Source organism: Electrophorus electricus, chromosome 18 (assembly GCF_013358815.1).
Source record: "Electrophorus electricus isolate fEleEle1 chromosome 18, fEleEle1.pri, whole genome shotgun sequence".
Taxonomy (NCBI): Eukaryota; Metazoa; Chordata; class Actinopteri; order Gymnotiformes; family Gymnotidae; genus Electrophorus; species Electrophorus electricus.
The window spans coordinates 4,117,253-4,135,560 of NC_049552.1; the positions used below are offsets into that span (position 1 = coordinate 4,117,253).

At 45.5% G+C, this 18,308-nt stretch overlaps 1 protein-coding gene across 5 annotated transcripts in view; it reads right to left on the reverse strand.

The window, feature by feature from the left end:
- ncor2 (nuclear receptor corepressor 2) overlaps positions 1-18,308 on the reverse strand; it is a 67,567-nt gene that overhangs the window by 26,303 nt on the left and 22,956 nt on the right. For all 5 annotated transcript variants that reach the window (XM_027022073.2, XM_027022072.2, XM_027022070.2 and 2 more), the window contains exons 4-11: positions 12,168-12,345; positions 8,970-9,158; positions 5,852-5,965; positions 4,766-4,822; positions 3,453-3,505; positions 1,328-1,394; positions 724-896; positions 394-481 (exon numbers count right to left, since the gene is read on the reverse strand). In XM_027022073.2, the coding sequence (XP_026877874.2) occupies positions 394-481; positions 724-896; positions 1,328-1,394; positions 3,453-3,505; positions 4,766-4,822; positions 5,852-5,965; positions 8,970-9,158; positions 12,168-12,345 (919 nt within the window). The remainder of the gene's footprint in view (positions 1-393; positions 482-723; positions 897-1,327; positions 1,395-3,452; positions 3,506-4,765; positions 4,823-5,851; positions 5,966-8,969; positions 9,159-12,167; positions 12,346-18,308) is intronic.

An 18,308-nucleotide genomic window follows, 5' to 3' on the forward strand; every position in this document is an offset into this window, starting at 1 on the left:
GGAGGGAGGAAGACAAACAGAGTGGAGAGTGAGAGTGAGAGAGAGAATATGTTGGAAACAAAATGGAAGCGAGAAAGACATTCAAGAATGTGAGTGGAAAAAATAACAAGAAGAAAGAACAGAGAGTGTTTGAACTGTCTGATATGTCGAGGAGACTGTGTGTGAGCGCGCGTGCGCACGCACACGCAGGGTGTATGTCAGCCGCAAAACCTCCCCAATTGTGAAACAAGACAGTGGTGTGACATGTAAAAACAAATGTGTGCCTGTCTAGACCATGTATCAAAACCACCCAATCCACACACACACACACACACACACACACACACACACACACACACACACACACACAGAGGAAGTGGTACTGAGAGGGAAGGAGTGTGTATGAGTTCTCACCTCTTGCTCTGAAATGCCATCTATGATTTCAGACACCTCATGTTCACTCCGTGCTGCTGAAGCCAGACTACCACGCTGGCCCACTCTACTGTAGGACAGACACACACAAACACAAATGTTAGCACACACCCATTCTAATTTGTACTACATTTAAACACACACACACACACACACACACACACACACACACACACACACACACACACACACACACACACACACACACACACACACACACAGCTTCAAGCATATGTCTAACAAGAACACTGGTGCACACAACCCTTTAAAAAAGCTGAAGAACTACACTACCCACAGTGCTCTACGGCTTACTTCTGCATGCGTTCCTGCAGCTCTCTCTGCTTGCGGATCTCTGGGAACTGTTTTTCGTAGTACTCTCGGACCTTGCTCTCCTTGGCTCTGCGGCGAGGGTTATTCTCTATACGTTCCACTTTCTTCTCCCAGGCCTCCATAAGCTGGTCATAACGCTGACAAAACTTCTGCTCCTGGACACACAGGTGTAATCAGTGCACTTTGATTCATTCTAATTTCCCATGTCCAGAGAACAAATGTTTTCCATACAATTAGTTATAAAGAGTGCGAAGATTCTCAAGAACTCTACCATGGAGACTTGCTGTCAGTCAGAAAGCTTTTCATAGTGCTCACACGCACATTCCCATGCACGCACATTTTTTAGTCTGAGCACAGTGCATCATGCTCCAGCCTAAGTGGCCAGAGTCTTCAGTAAAGAGTAATGTCAATCTGTCTTGTGCACTGTAGTGCGCACGGGGACATGTGGGGTCAGCTTATGGCACAACACCAAATCCTGTACACACTTCAATGAGCTCCAGAGTGGAGCAAGTGGGGAGTCTTATTATTTTTGCCCTCCACACAATGAGCTGTACGTGTATGAGAGCACAACAGTGTGTGTGTTTACCCATTGTTTGCGAGCATGGTTTCGTCTCTTGAAGTACAGAATAAGCTTCTTCCTCATCGCCTGATTTCTAGAGTTGTAGAAGCACATAATTCAGTCAGATCTCCACACACACTCATACACAAAATTTGTTGCCATGGAGACCTTGCATCACGGTATTTATCTTTAACGAGGCATGTGTTAGCAGGGCAGGATTTCTCTATACACGAGCACACACGCATGCATGCATGCGCACGCGCACCCACCCACCCACCCACACACCCACCCACCCCACTGGGCGTTTCTACAGCAACCTCCACCCAGCCGAGAGGAGACAGCGATGGACCCAAAGCTTCAAAACAGACAAAGATGTTTTAAGTGTGTGTGTGTGTGTGTGTGTGTGTGTGTGTGTGTGTAACATGTTGGTGCCTTTCAAAAGCTGATTTTATGTGATATTACCATTTTCCTAAATGAAAATGAGATTAAAAGAAAAACATCTTTGATCTGATCCTGACTACACACCAATATAGATCTAAACTGAGGCCAAGCTTTTGAATACAACTATTGCTGATCATAAACACATTAGAACGACTCCAAATCTGACTAAAGCTTAACCCAGTTTTGTGACTCACAAACCCAGAATAGAGCATGAGTTCAACATACAGCAAAACTTCAATGTTTCTAGTTTTAGGAAGTTATCCAATTTATCCTCTCAATGGACAACAAATGAGGAAAATTGCCATCAGATCTGAGCAACTCCTTTAAGTCCTTTATTTCATCCGACTGATAGTTGCATAAGGAACAGGTTCAAACATGAGCCCGCTCTTACTGTAGGTAAGGTCCTTTTCTCTCATTTCACAGGTCACACCATGTCATCCACCTCACTTACTGCTACTGCTACACACACACACACTTTAGCGGTTACTAGAATTTGGCAATTGGGGAGGGAGAGGCAGAAAGGGAAAGAGATATTAAACAGTGAGATATATTATACAGCAGATGGCAGCAACATTAGCTGTTGTGAGAGCACTGCCATTATCTAGACTTCAACACACACACACACACACACACACACACACACACACACACAGCAGATTCAGTGCAGTATACCAAATATGTACTCCAGACATGAAGTTAGCCATTAGGACTGTTCTAGAATTAACACTTAGACATTCACAACAGCCAAAGGATGACCATAAAGATCCATGAACACAGCTTTAAAATGGCCCAGTAAGTAATGACTGTGTGCAACATCTACAACAGGATAATGTGGTAACATTTGTGCAACTGAACACAGGGTAGGAGAGGAGAGGAAGAGAGGAGATTTCCCACTAGACAGCAGTGCTCAGGTTAATAAAAGACTTTGAGAACACAGTTCCCAATTGTAACTGATCAAAGCACTGAACTGACACACACACACACACACACACAAACACACACACACACCTGCTGCCTAATCTCTGTGAGAAAGTAAGATCAAAATCCAAGAGGAGCTGTGAAGAACATAAAAGAATGATAAAGAATAAGAGACCTGTCCATCAATATTACTGTCCAATTAAAAGGCAGCTCTCTAGAAGGGAGGGTCTTCACTCTTTTTGACAATTTTAACTGCTGATCACAAACTGAAGGAGCATGCCGACACACACACACACGCATAACACTTTAAAGATACTCCAGCAGCCACCCACACCTTTCCAACACTTTGTATGAATAAGGCCTAATAAAACACCTTGCAATTGAAGACTACAATTAACCCATTAATTCATTCATTCGTTCATTCATTCATTCATTCATTCCAAACTGCTGCTATGCTCATGTCTCCCATCTCACCTGAATCCCTGCAGTCAGAAAGATGACTTCTAAAGCTGAACATTTACATTTACGGCATTTAGCAGACGCTCTTATCCAGAGCGACTTACAAAAGTGCTTTGTCATTTACTCATAGAATATATCCAAGTACAGTATAGTAGGTTAGAATTAAACATACCAATGAACTAGAACACTGTAGAACACTTTTGTAGAGGAAAGCTGAGCCTTAGAACCATGTACTGCATAACGCTCTCTCAGAGTTATCGGTCTGTCTCCGCACGGGTCACCGTGAGAGAGGAAGAGAGAAGTGGAGGGGAGAGGAGGAGAGAAGAATACTCACATTTTGATGTTCTCATGGTATTGCTTTGTATCAGATGGCTGGTTATACAGTGGCTGCAAAGGAATGAGAGAGAGAGAGAGAGAGAGAGAGAGAGAGAGAGAGAGAGAGAGAGAGAGAGAGAAAAAAGAGTTAGAAGAGATGAAAGAGGTAGAATTCAGTTTCAGAGTGACACTGCCCCCCCCACACATCCCTCTCTTCTATGTTTCCTCTGCATTTTCCCCTCCCAAGTCAGTTTAAGAGACTCAGCACAACAGCAAACAGAGAGAAAGCCTGGAGGCTTTTCTCAAAACCACAACTGCAACCCAACAGTGGTAACACTACACCTGTCATTTCTAAACATCTCAGCACACAGCAGTGCTGAGCCCGAAATGACGGGGCCTGGCTTCTTATGAGGAATTAAGCTGGAAATGAAGTCTAATGTTCTAACCTCAGGACATGAGGCAGTAAGGGGAAACCAGCGGACTTTTAGAGAAAATCCCCTGGTGGTATCCTCAGCTAACCTTCAGGTGAGGATACTGCTGGGGATGACTGAGGTCTACTGTTCTCAACAGCAGCATCAAACCCAGCATAATTCTGATGAATCATCGGGACAGGTGGGAGGGGCCATGTGGGGGGGGACATATGCAGCTCCCCGAGGGATTGGTGGTTAAGGTGCTTTGTTAGACGTTGTAATGCTATGCCGTGGCCTCTGAACTGAAAGGCTGTATGTACTAACAAACTGATCTGTGTGTACGTACGTACGTACACACACACACGAAGGTTGTTGGTCAACCATATTGTTTAGTGGTGCTAAGTGAAGGGGAGTAGGGTCGCAATGTAATCTAGAAGATTTGAGAGGCTCCTCCAGGCTGTAGGGGTGGTCAGGATTTCCACATTTAAACCACTGGGTGATTTTGGCCCATCGTGTGAACTTATTAGGGTCAGGTAACAGCTGCTGAGTTCCAAAGGCCAGACCAGGTGGGAACCTGCTTCTGCTAACACTGAGGCCAAAACAGACAACCCCCCCCCCACCCCCACCCCCGAAACTCTATATGTCCAAGCCTTATGACTGCATCACCTCACAAAGACACACATGGCAGCACCAAGACACATGGAGCTCTTGGGGTTTTGGATGCAAACCAGTTTATTATACACAAAAAAGAATCAGCTAACCAATCCAAGTGGTAACTTGACCAGAACAGAGCATATTATGTACAAGGATAAGAGAGACAGAGAGTGAGAGGGTACAGTATACTCTAGACTTGAGAGCAGGTGTGTGTGTGTGGTCTGGGGTTAGTGGTGTGAGTTAGAGAGGTGAGAACAGGGACACTCACCAGCTCCACTCTGGGTCCCAGTCCCTCCAGGATACGGTGAGCCTCCTCTGCTTTTTTCTGTTTAGGACACACACGCGCACACGCGCACACACACACGCGCACATGTTAGGGCCATATGGTTTTATTCCCCATGGCAACACACCTCGCGTGGGAAATCACTCGTTAACAACAGACCAACTGAACGGATGACAGCTGAAGCATCAACAGGCCCCAACAAACACCAGATACTAACTACACTCTGTGCACTCCCTCTCCCCCACACCTCACTGCTCCCCATCTCCCTCCCTCATTCACCTCACGCCCTCCACTCCTACACTCAAACACCTGCTCCCCTAAAACTCTTAAAACACTCATACACAAAATGTCTCTCCCTTGCCTCCATGTTCACTGATGGGATGAAAGGTTCAGCACATTTCCCACAAACCCCAAATGAGCGTGTGTGTGCATGCATACACATGCAAGTATGATACGTCTGCTTAAAACAACAAACAGAACAAACCATACACTCCAAACTTCTATTATATATACCTATAACATTAATATATGAAAATATTAAACTATTATTTAAATTGTATAAGTCACACTGCTCAATGGTGGCGTTCTTGGGTCTCACATTTTGAGGTAGAAGCCCTCTCCCAAAACAGGTAAGTTCAGAATTATTGTCCAGTAATTCTAGATCAAGGACAATTCAGAGTGTTTCTGTGTGGACAGAAAATGGGAGGAAAATAATTTAAGAGAGCTGAGGTGCTTCCAACTTCCTCCACTAGAGGGAGCACAAGAATCAAGCATAAGAGTAGCCCTCTATTTTAATTGAGTGAAAATTGTTGTCTACGGTAATTCTGAACTGAAGTATAGCTATGAGAGGGGGAACAAGGCTGACTGTGTGTGTGTGGGCGCGCAGTGCAGTGGGGGCTTCAGTGTAGTGGGTTCACTTCTGTTCACATTCCACTGTCCATTTTAAATTCCTCCACAATATCCAGCTGTGAGTATGTGCGCTTGCGTGTGTGACTTTATGCAAGTGTGTCTGTCTATGTGTGAGTGTGTGGGTGAGTGATGGAGAGCCTAAGTGTGTCTGTGGTGCGCTACCCGATTCTCGTCGTAGATGATCTGTACTAGGCTGCGGTGCTTAGCCTCGCTGGGTGGGGGGGACATACTGCGCTCAGGCTCCTGCGGCTTCGCTGCCTCCTCTTCCAACTGTTGCTACAGAGAGACAAAGACGAGGGGAAGAATCACAAGTCTGATCAAAGCCTGACGGAGCTGACCAACATCAAGCTCTCTCACATAAATGAATGACTACAGGGAAGAGGAACAGGCAGCGGGAGGGAGGGAGAGAGAGAAAGAATATGGAGGAGCACAGCTCCTCTCCTCTCACACGTTTCACTGCATTTACACACACCAGAGTCGTGAGCGCTATACCTGTTGCACCCGCATACACACACACACTCAAAGGAATAAGTCTAAGCAGTGCAGATAACAAAGATAACCCATACCAACCACAACAGACACACACACACACACACACACACACAGTATACACATTAATGACAAAACACATGTGCATGCACACACCCCCACCCACCCACCCATAAACTGTGCTGAAACACGATTAATAATGTAACGGAAGGTCTCTATGGGCAGTCAGTCTTACCGACTCACTCCAAAAGACACATCTCAGCTGCAGCTGTGTGTGGGTATGTGTGTATGTATATTTATGGGGTGGAGGGGAAATGATAGAGTGTGGCATTCCCAAGGTTGCCACTATGCAAGAGAAAATAAATAAGTGATTTTTCTCTCTCTCCCTCTCTCTCTCACACACACACACACACACACACACACACACACACACACACACACACACACACACACACACACACACACACACACACACACACACACACACACACACACAGTGTGAGGGAAAGCATGTGAAATTTGATACTGTGAGATTCTTCTTAGCCCCTCTCTGTCTTTCCATCTCCCCTCTTTAGATGAAGGTTTACCACAAAACTTAATGGCCAGATGGTTTAGTGCTTGGGGAGGACCTGAGGGATGGAGAGAGAGAGATGGGGATCAGGGTGGGGGAATCTAACCAAACCAGGGGAGGAGTGACGGCAGAACCCCCTTCCACCCACCACGTGGGCCACGAGGCTGAGACAGGGGAGAGCGAACGAGAGCACTGAACGCATTCGTTTGTGTCTTGCTAGCATGACTTTGCATATAAAACCATTACAGAGGCCAAAGGGTTCCCTGCCCCTCCCCTCACCCTGTGTCCAATCACAGCGGCCCCCGCCCTACTGGCCCGCCCCCTCTGCCCTGCAACAACAAACCAGGCGAGCGAGCTAAGGTGTTGTAGATTTGGGCTGCCGTGCATTGGGAGTGCTCAGAAGCGGTGTTGTGAAGGAGGAGGACACAGCGATGGAGCGAAGCCCAGCGGCCCAGACGCTTTCAGGAATGCCAGAGAAAGGCCCGGAAATCCAACAGATGGGAGACGGGTCACTGCAGCTGGCGTGCAGGGAGGATAGTGAGGTGGTGCTGGTGCTGTGTAAAGATGGAGGCTGACTAGTGGTTAGGGCGTAACGTGTACTACAAAAAAAACTGAAAGTCCAGAAGCAGTGAGGAGAGTGGGAAAAGTCACAGCTACTCCACAGTGCATGCCCTACCAGAAGCAGGTCACTGCGGTAGTGTGTATGGAGAAAATGAAAGATATTCCCGCAGTGACAATTGGAATGGGAATGAAGGCTAATAGAACTGTTAACCGCGGTGACTGCACTTTCCCCATACGGTTTAATCTATGACAGCTTCTGTTCTAAATTGTGTCGTAGTTTGGCTTTGTAAAGTCCAAATATTGATGAATAGTATAAAAAAGTTAACTCGTCTAGACTTTTGTCGAGGTTTGTAGTAATGCAGCTGAGTAAAAAAAATGTGTGTAGTGCTATTTTCTGATTTGAATATTTGCCTACATTGCATGATGCATCAAGAATACTTAATTTTGTACCGTTTTTGTTCCGTCCCTAAGCAGAAACAGCCAGTTTGCAGCACACAGCAAAACTAGAGCCAAAGCATATTTTGTCACATGCAGCGAGCATTACCGCGGTGGTCGTGTTACAGGGCTGGCGTATAAGCTGGTGTAAACGGTCACAGTGATTAACATCAGAGCACTTTGCTGGCAGAGCGCCGTGCTGTGGTACCACGTCTGCCGTCAAAGGGGCCGAAGAAACCGCAAAATTCAGCGCAAGACGATTGTAATCCTCAGGGCAACCACCTTGCTGCAAGTTTTGCCAACATGGACACTGGACACAAAAAGCCACTTGCACTGACCACGTCAAATCTGAGCCACACCTACGGAACAAGGTGAAAGCCAGCTCAACGAGAAGGCTCTTCCCAGTAACCAAAAGGGAAACAGCACAACTATCTGAAACTTGGTTAAAAGACTCAACAGCTGACCGCATGCTTCAAAGCGTATTGTATGCTGAAGGCCGTTATCCATCACTTCCTTTCAATAATTTAGGCCTATGCTAAAACTTAATACAGATTTATCAAACTCAATACAAATGCTGAATTTGTGATACATATCTACACACATCTGAAAACCGTCAACTGTTTCATGCAGTTACAATAAGTTTTGGCAAGCCAGTATGTTCACAAATGCAACTGTAGGAAAAATTGTTAAAAACCTAATCCAAATGAGAAAAAAGAAAGAGAAAAATAAGTGGAATTTGTGGAAAATATAAAAAGGATTTTCTAGGGGCCTATGTGAGATACTTTAAGAAGGGCACGAGAGAAAAGTGAAAGGATGAAATGAAAGAGGCAATGAAATGAAAGACAAAAACACAGAACAAAAAAAGAGCAAAATGAGAAGCCCAAGCCTGCTGTCCTGTGGGAGATCCTTTTATAGCCTCATATATTTTTAACCTACTTTTCTCTGTGTGAAGGGGAAGTATGTGTGTTTGACTGTGAGGTGGGCTGAGAAGATCTAACCGTACCATAATCACACCACTGATGTCTCAGTCCTCCCCAACAAGTCAACACACCCACAGCCCCGCTTAGCTAATGGGACATGCACTGCTAGACTGAGCAGTCGGTCTCCAATGCACATACTTACATGCACACCTAGACACACACATCTGCATGACCCTAGGCACAGGTGCGCATGTGTGCAACCACAAGCTCGCTCGCTCTCTTTCACACACACACGCTGTGTTACCTGCTTTTTCCTCAGTTTGCAGATTTGTTGCTCGACCATGGTGATCTCGCGGTCCACACGGTCCATATTCTGAATGAGCTCTTCCTTGGAGAAGCGTGTGGGCACCAGGTCCAGATCAGGTTCCAGGACAGCAGGACTGACTGGAGAGATGGGCTCAATCTTCCCCATCGCACTGCTGCTACCACGCTCCTGCGTGACACACGTGCAAACATGTCTGTTAACAGGATCAGCACAGCCTCAGCCATGATCGTACGGTTTGTTTGGTGTGGGGATCTGTACTTAGGGGGTCAAGGACTGTAGACTAGGGAACTGCACCACAGGGGAGTGTACGGTAGAGGAGTGGAGACTCTACACTACGGGGCTACACCCTGTGGGTGGGGGACAAAGAAAAAACAAAGGGAAAAAAATAGAAAGAAAGAAAAAGGTGTGTGAAAGTGAACTTCTAAAACTGCTGCTGGTGCTCCAAACACACTTACACACAGCACGCAACACCCATGTTAGATCTCCACCTCCCCTCTTGCTCTCACACCCGCACGCATACACGCAGGCAGACCTTCAGTGGAATTCAGTTTTCACTCAGGGATGAAGTTCAGGTTTAATAAAAGGTAAACACAATGAGACTGAGTGAGCGCACACACATGTTTGGCATGCACCCCTTCAAAGTAACCCAATCCTGCACTCAGTTATGGTGGTGTACTCAGTGACCTCTGGGAAAACAAAGAGGTTCCAACATAAACACACACTAAAGGTGGGCTGCTGGTACAGCTGATGGAGTGAGAGAAATTCTGGCCCATCTAGTATGAATTCTGCTATACTGTTTATGTTGGCAGACAGAGTTACATCACACCAATTTGGGGTAGCCATCTTCCACACACACACGCACGCACGCACGCACACGCACGCACACGCACGCGCACGCGCACGCACAACCCCTGCCCAAATCCAAACTTGTATCCTAGATTTGCTTCACTGGGAAGTGTGTTCACGTGTGTGTGATGCCTTCTGTCAGATCACTGGAGAGGAGCTAATCTCTTAAACTCAACAGGGAACCACGATCAAAAAAGATACCAGTGAGGCCCTCTTTCTGTATGTGTGGGTGCATTTCAGCAGGATTCAGTAACACCCTCAGATGCCAAACCTGGAGTGGAGGGCAAACATCTACCCCTCTGGACGTCCCAGTCATGAGCAGGCAAAATCTCAACATGCCAATAATACGGATGTATGAGAAAGAACCCTAGGCATTTCCCTCCAATAGCAATAGCAACCAAAACAAGGTTCATAGCTAGTTTACTTTTGTATTTTTTAGTAAGGACAATTAAAATCAGTTACATCTTGACGTTGGACATCTGAAACTGAACATGAAGCAGTATTTTAAACAGCTGACAGGAAGTGTCCTGGTTAAGGACTAAACAGTCTTGGTCAGAGTGCAGAAGTGGAGCCACAGGCACAGGAGAAGCTCCACTTCTCTCTACACCTCTACTGTAACGGCTGCCTAAAATACCCAGAAGCCTCAGCGAGGAGGTCACCACTCAGCACGTCAAAACTGAATACAGTGCGTGACCACACCACCTTTTTGATGCATGCACACACGCGTGGGTTGTGATCACAGGGACCTTAATCCTGTAGCCAATATTCACAATATAGGGTGTGGTTGCACTGTCCTTCACACACACACACACAAAAAAAAGAAAACGGTGCCAAAGGTTATAACAATCACACTGCCTTCCAAACACACAAGCACACTAGATCTGCCATTCATGTGTCCGTGATGCTTATAAATACTATTTTACCATGGAACTTCTTAAAAAATAATAACAACAATAATTCAATTAAATGGTGGTTCCTAGAAGGCACTTAATTGCATCTAATTTCTGAAACTTTTAGCTCAAACCTAAAATTCTGAAGTCCATGTACCATAATTACATACCGCATGTTTTAGTGCATGATTGTGCTACATGTGTAACGACCATGTACTGTATTGTAGCATGATCATGCACTGCAACGATCATGTACCATAACTGCATGATAATGTACTGTAACACAATCGTGCATTGTAACCATCATGCACCATAGCAGTCATATACAGTAACACGATCATGTACCATAACTACATGTTCACGTACTGTAACGAAACCACCGTATATGAAAAGATGATTTACTGCAACAATACTGCAAAAAAAAAAAAAAAAAAAAAAAAAAGCAAAGTCAACAGCTAAACAGGGCAGACAGAAGCAGCGTAGGTTTCTGTGTTGCCGGACACACCTGTTCTCCAAACACACACACACACACACACACACACACACACACACACACACACACACACACACACACACACACACACACACACACACACACACACACACACACACACACACACACACACACACACACACACACACACACACACGGTCGCCTGGCCTAGAAAAGAGTGCATGAGGAGAACTTGAGTTGAGTTATTACCTCCAACATCTGCCTCAGATACTTTGTTACATTATCCCAATACACACAGACACACGGCTGTGATGCTAAGCTAAATGCATGCTCACGTGTGCACACTCACACGGGCCTCTGGGCCGGGCTCAAATGAGCTGCTGTCTCTCGCAACAGGATGGAGGCGCTCGCTAATGGCTAAAGACAACCTGATTTATACAGCCAATAACTCCAGGCTGAGTGATTACCTGAGCCAGTGCCTCCCATTATCAGTCACATCCGGAGGTGCACGCCCTCGCCTCTGGAGCCTACAGCTAACAGCCTTTTGCTTAGCACAGCCCAAGCCAGTAAACAGACTCCTTAGCCCTCTTTTATGTGAAGCACTTAAAGAAGTTGCTAATCACCATGACGATGAACCCAACGCTTAAAACAGCATTTACCAGAGGTTTGCAGCAGCCTGCAACAGGTTTCCATGGCAATAACGTCATGACTGTAATCATCAGGAAGAGTGTAAATTTTTATATTATATACACACACACACACACACACACACGTATATGTTCAAATCCAGCACCAGGTCTTTCAGAGCCCATGCAGAGGCAGAAACAGGCATTCAAAGCTTGTGACCCAGAAGCCTTAGAATGATGGAGCAGAGAAGAAGACTTTGTTTCAAATGTTTCAGGTGTGTCAAAGGGCTGAAACTAAACCAATACATGGACAGGCTGGGTCTCTTGCCAGGTGTAGACAGCTGAGAAGCAAAGCACTGACCTTTGTCATGTCCTCAACACCGCCCAGCGAGAGAGGCGGGCGGTGGGGCGGGTGGCGCAGGAGTGGGTCCGGCCCTAACTCCATGCGAGGGCGTTTTATCTCAGAGTATTCCATCTCCGATTGGCTGTTGGCCTCCTGCAGGTAGATGTGATCGTATCGGACATGGGGCTCCTGGCCTCTGCAACAGACACAGAATGGTGGAGAGAGGTGAATTATGGGTAATCAGCAAGTTACCCATTAACAGTGTGGATGCGAACATCTCGAGAACAGAAAGAGCCGCAGTGGGAAAACACAACACAGCACATCTTCCCATTTTAAGCTCTCTCCCTGTAAACCAACAAGAAGTGCTAATGTCTGACGTAAGGAGGAACATGATGCATGGCATTTTTTGCTGTAGTGCCATGTACAGCGCCATGCGGGGAGGCAGGAAGAGCACGTCCAGGCCCCAGAGGCATCTGGCCTGGGAGACACTGTGGGCAAGTGTCTTTTGCAGCTGGCTGACATCAGACGACGACAGGGGGGAAGTGTTCATGAAGCAAATGTGCTGACGGCCGCACACGCAGAAAAATTCAGCATTCAGTACCCTGTAGGATACTGAGCCTGTGGTGCTTAACATGCACAAATGTGAACCACTGACATTCACTGCTGTGTTATTCCATATCCTTATAAGTGTTGGCCATGTCTAATGAGAACCAACCTGACTGGCTGGAGTCTCTAATTAAATGAAAGCAGGTGGGGCTTTGTGAAGACTCCAACTACATATTTACAACATCTGTTGTTACACAGAAATGTTGAAGGCAAAAGAACCATTCTGTTCAGTAGGGGTGTGTGTGAAGTACTATAAGTAGAGCACACACGTACACATTTAGGAACGCAACACACCCACAAACGTGTGTGCCAACAAACAACCCCAGGATACGTACACATGCAGCCACTAAACCCCATACTGAACGCCATTCTGAGTCAGTACAGGAGCGGACAACAAACCCCATACTGAACGCCATTCTGAGTCAGTACAGGAGTGGACAGACATGAGCAAGATGCACAAAAACCCCTCACTTGCATTCCCTCTCTACTATAGCCAAGGCACACATGATCAGTTACACATGAACACACACAGTCAAGCAATAACCCCAAAGTGAGCCGAAGTCCAAACTGCCAGAAGCAGCTCAGACCTGCTACTCGGCAGGAACGTGTGCATATGCATGGGGTTTGATATGGGATTTGGCATCAGTCATCTTCAGCTGCTCTACATACACAGACATTTATTGCCATCCCTAGTAAAGCTCACTGCACATCTACATGGCAGCCAGACAAGCCCCCAGCAAACCTTCAGCGGATAGGAGCACTTAGACGAGGCCACTGCTGGCGCTCTGAGACGGCAACAGGACACAAGAACACTCTCCAGACTTCACCCAAACACCACAGCAGCATGTGGAGCAGAAGGACTCTACACTCCCCCACAACTACCACAACTCAGGCCAAGATGAGGGTGGGTAGGGGCAACAAGACAGCCACAGGCAGACAGAAAGCGAGAGAAAATGAGCAAGAGTTGCTGCTGAATTTCTCCGTCTATGACGGATTGATTTTATGGCAGCAGTGCTGTCCAGTCAGGGCTGTCTGGCAGCCTTAGAGAAAAGGACATGCTCTTAATAGATGTGCGCACTGCACTGAGGACCATTCTGGGCAGCTGGCTTCTTGGTTCTTGTCATACACTGACGTGAGAATGCTGCTCTTGTGAGAGCAGTGGCTTTTACAAAGAGGCTGTTGGCGGGGGCAATGTATCACCCCGTTTGTAAACATCTTTGTCATTTTTCTTTTTGTGACAAAGCATTATTTCATGCTAATTAACAGAGTTTGTACTTTCCTTAATATTGGTTTTAATAATGGTCTTATTTTTATACCACTTTGGCAATACTGCAAATGAATATGGTCATGACTAGAGATGACAGTTTTTCTGGTTCCCATCAGATACAGCTATCATGAATTTGAATGTCGCCCAATACCGATACTGTTCGGATATTTTTTCATGGAGCTGGGGTTTAGTTGTATGGTGGAATTGTTTTGTTTGAGATGTATTACATATGCCATTTCACGTGTCATGCATGGATATGATAGAAATAAAATCATAAAAAACAACTTTGTTTAAAAAGGCTTAAGCCTTAGTCTTTCATTTGCTGTACGGTCAGTGTCTCTCTTACTGAGATGATATTACTGCCTTGGTCATCAGCTTTACTGTTCTCACCCATCGCTCACACACACACACACACACACACACACACACACACACACACACACACACACACACACACACACACACACACACACACACACACACACACACACACACACACACACACACACACATTTAGTATGGCTGCCTCACTCACTCACCCCTGAAATTTATACTCTAGTTCATCTGCATTTTTTCCTCATTACTGAATGCATCTGTAATTACACATTAACTTCATAATAACCTTATAACTGTTCTTGTGAATTTCAGCAGCAAATCGCTGTTCTATCCTCTACACTCTAAACACACTAAGTGAGCAGACAGAGGGGCTACCATTACTATATGCTTTCCTTAAACCAAGATAAATTTAATCTGATAATGTTAACAAGATTATTCTTGCCAAAAAAAAAGTCATAAATCTATGGACAGTTAGTTGAACTTTTTTCTCCAGTTTCTTATTCAAACTAATCAAGACTACCTTCAAACTTGGCTGGCTAACTGGTTATTTTCCCCATGCACTTTGTGAATTTAGAGCACGAGCGAGAATGTTATCATTTTGATAATTATCTGTTTATCATGTTTCTGCAGCTCTTTCTCCTTTCCCTGAACCTGAATGCCCTTTACATCATGGTCAAATTGGAAAAGTTTTTTTTATTTTTATTTTAATTTTGTTAAATAAAGATGATTAATAAACAAACCACTGTTGGTTGCAGATATGGCAGTGAACAGTGCAAAAATGGTATTGTGTGAGAGTGTATGCATATTTGCATTTAAACATTATAGTTTTCAGCCTTTAACAGGAAGAAAACGCTATAGCAGTGTGTGCTCAAACTTGCCCAGCTGTTATCATGTGACCTGCTAAAACTAACCTGGCTGTTATCACATGTGCTGCACTGCTGTGCTATTTCCAGACTGGATTTGTGATGGTATCAGATTGGCTTCCCTAAAAATGTCTTCACTGATATTCAACCTGGCATTTTTGCTGATATCAGTGTCATTTCTAGTCATGGGTATAAGGGGAGGCAGGGAGGAGGGAAGGGTGCTAGTTTTGAGAGTCAGTGAGCTGAAACATTTACTCGCTACTTATACAAACACGAAGAGTCTCTGAACAGCTACAATTTACCAATACAAACTCTCACAAACACTCAAACCCAACCAAAAACAAACATCCACATATTGGAAAGCATCCCTAAAAGGTACAACACAAACCTTAATGCTATTTAGGTCTAAATCAAGATTATATACAGTCAACCTGTCTGACCACCACTGAAGACTGATGAGGAGAGACATTGGCTCAGCCTCGCCATTGAACCGGGCCGACGCAGGCAGACCTGTGTGTCCAGGGAGGACAGATTGTGCTCCCACTGCCACCTGGGAGTGGCAGAGACAGAGCTGCACTTCTGAGTGTCCCAAATAGCACTCAAATATTCTTGCAAAAATAAATAAATAAATAAATAAATAAATCTGCAGCATCTTCCTGGAATTTCTTCACTGAAGTAATAAACACAATGGAAGGAAGAGGAATGGTCTAATTACACATGCAGAGAGAGAGAGAGAGAGAGAGAGAGAGAGAGAGAGAGAGAGAGAGAGAGAGAGAGACACACTCCTGAGGAATATTTGTCAAGCGAGAAAGACCCCCATTATTCCAGATGCTAGTGACAGCAGGATCGGGCTGATTTATTCCAGTGTGGCCTTTGAGAGAAGTTCCACGCAGAGACAGTACAGCAGGTCTCCAGCACATGGAAAAGTCTGAAACCCGCTGCCATCCACTACACACAGAATACCATTGGTCTAACAGGCAGAGCCAAAGCAAATCTAAACCAGCATGGTGAGACACACAGTGAGGTGTTCTGGCCATCATGATGACTTTGGATGAACATACATATACATACGTTCACGTGCGTGCAATCCACCTCCAACCTCCAGTTTGCACCAGTACCAACATTTTACAAACCCATGACTACTACCTCAACTTGAGAAGCTCTGTGTGTGCAGAAGTATTCACATTTAGTATGGCTTAGCGCACACACACGTTGGCCTGCAATGTGACAGCATGAGTAATTCCACACAGGCTGACAGCATACCCATACAGTCAGGGGGGACCTCCCCTCTGTACCTCTATCCAACAAACACAGAAAATTCAGCCCAACCTTGGTAATTGAAGACAGTAGGTGGAAAAAACACAACAGAAACAGAGAGAGACATATAGACTCACACACGCAAAGACTCTCTCTTTCCTACTTCCCCTGATTTCCATAGAGGCATGACGCTAACATAATGATATCAGCAAAGCCCAGTTCTCCTCCCCCCAGTACTGTGCCTCAGCCCCCCTGGCATGTGACAGGGCTGGCTGAAGATCAGATGGTGCTGTGTGTGATTATGAAGGGTGTGGGTGCTGAAACCTGTGCTGACTTGAGTGTATTATTGTGGAGACATTTTTGCCCCGACACCCCTGTTGCTCTTCATCTCTCATGTGCACTATCACTCCATCTGCCCTACTGACACCCACACATTTCCTCTACACATCCTCTCGTCTTTCTGCAACACCACATCCCTATTGAAACAACTTCTCCACCACTTTAGCAAGCTTTCCACTCACCCCTCTCTCGCACGCGTGCGCGCACACATGCGCACAAAGATAAGCTAAGATGAAATACTATTCCACACACACACCTATTCCCTTCTGCTGGCTTTAAGTGGGAACTCAAAGCTCAGCAAGAAGTATGTTAACCTTACAACTGCAATCAAGTACAAGAGCAGTCATCTCTTAAAGTACATTCCTCATTTGCATAATGTGAAAGTTTCATACACGCACCAAGCCCACTTCTGCAGTTAGTAACATCAGAGATGATAACAAGGCAAGACAAACAGCCAAATCGGAACCTGAATTTTTGTAGTGCAGAGTATATAGGTTGTTAAACATGCAAGACATTAATTATGGCCCATTAATTATGGCCCATTAATGAAGGCCCAACTCCTGCCTTGAGTTTTGGCACATGTTCAGAACACTGCTTTCCTGTGCCTATATACCTCTGTATTTTGCTAGCAACACTAGCAAAATGGGGCTAATTTGGATATCTGCCATATACTAGAGGAACCATCAGTGTGAACGGGATTTTCAGCCAAACGGTCCCCTTAAAAAAATGACCTGTGTTAGTTCAAGCAAACTAATGTGTACACCACTGTGCTGTCCTCCACCACTACAGTAACAATGCACTGTGCTGTCTTACTGTAGCGGGGGAGTACAATACCTAGTAAAATGTCTCATCACCACTCATTTGACTATGATAAAGAGAGAAAGAGAAAAGAAAAGATAAAGGGGGGGGCAGTATATAAGCTCTTCTTGTGTTAAGTTCATAATATTTTGTGATGCAGGAGTGCTGATTAGCAATTGCAAAGGAATATGTAGAAGGTAATTACAACTCCTAAAGAGGAAGGAGCATGCACGCAAGCATGCACGCGCACACAGATAGAGAGCATCGTGGCAGAGCTGCAGTGTCTCTGTGAGCTTGTCTGTTAAAACTTGCCCACAGGTGCTCTGCTGCTGCTGGTAGCATCACTTACTACACAGCAGGTTGGTGGAGACACATGGACAACGGTTACAGCCAACACCCACACCCACACACACACACCTCCCTGCATTAGACAGAGGGACAGACGATTAGGAGGCTGAGTGGAGAAACGTTCCAGAACCTGGTGTCACTGCACAGAAACTCTTGCGGAACCCGGTGCCGCTGCATGAAAGGACCCAGCGGAGGTATGGTCCAACATGCAGGACATGACACGCTAAATAAATTTCACACTGACACAGGCTAAAGCCACTCCCCTCTCCACAAGTCATGCTGCTGAATTTCCCTGTCTACGGCAGATTGATTTTATGGCAGTAGTGCTGTCCAGTCAGGGCTGTC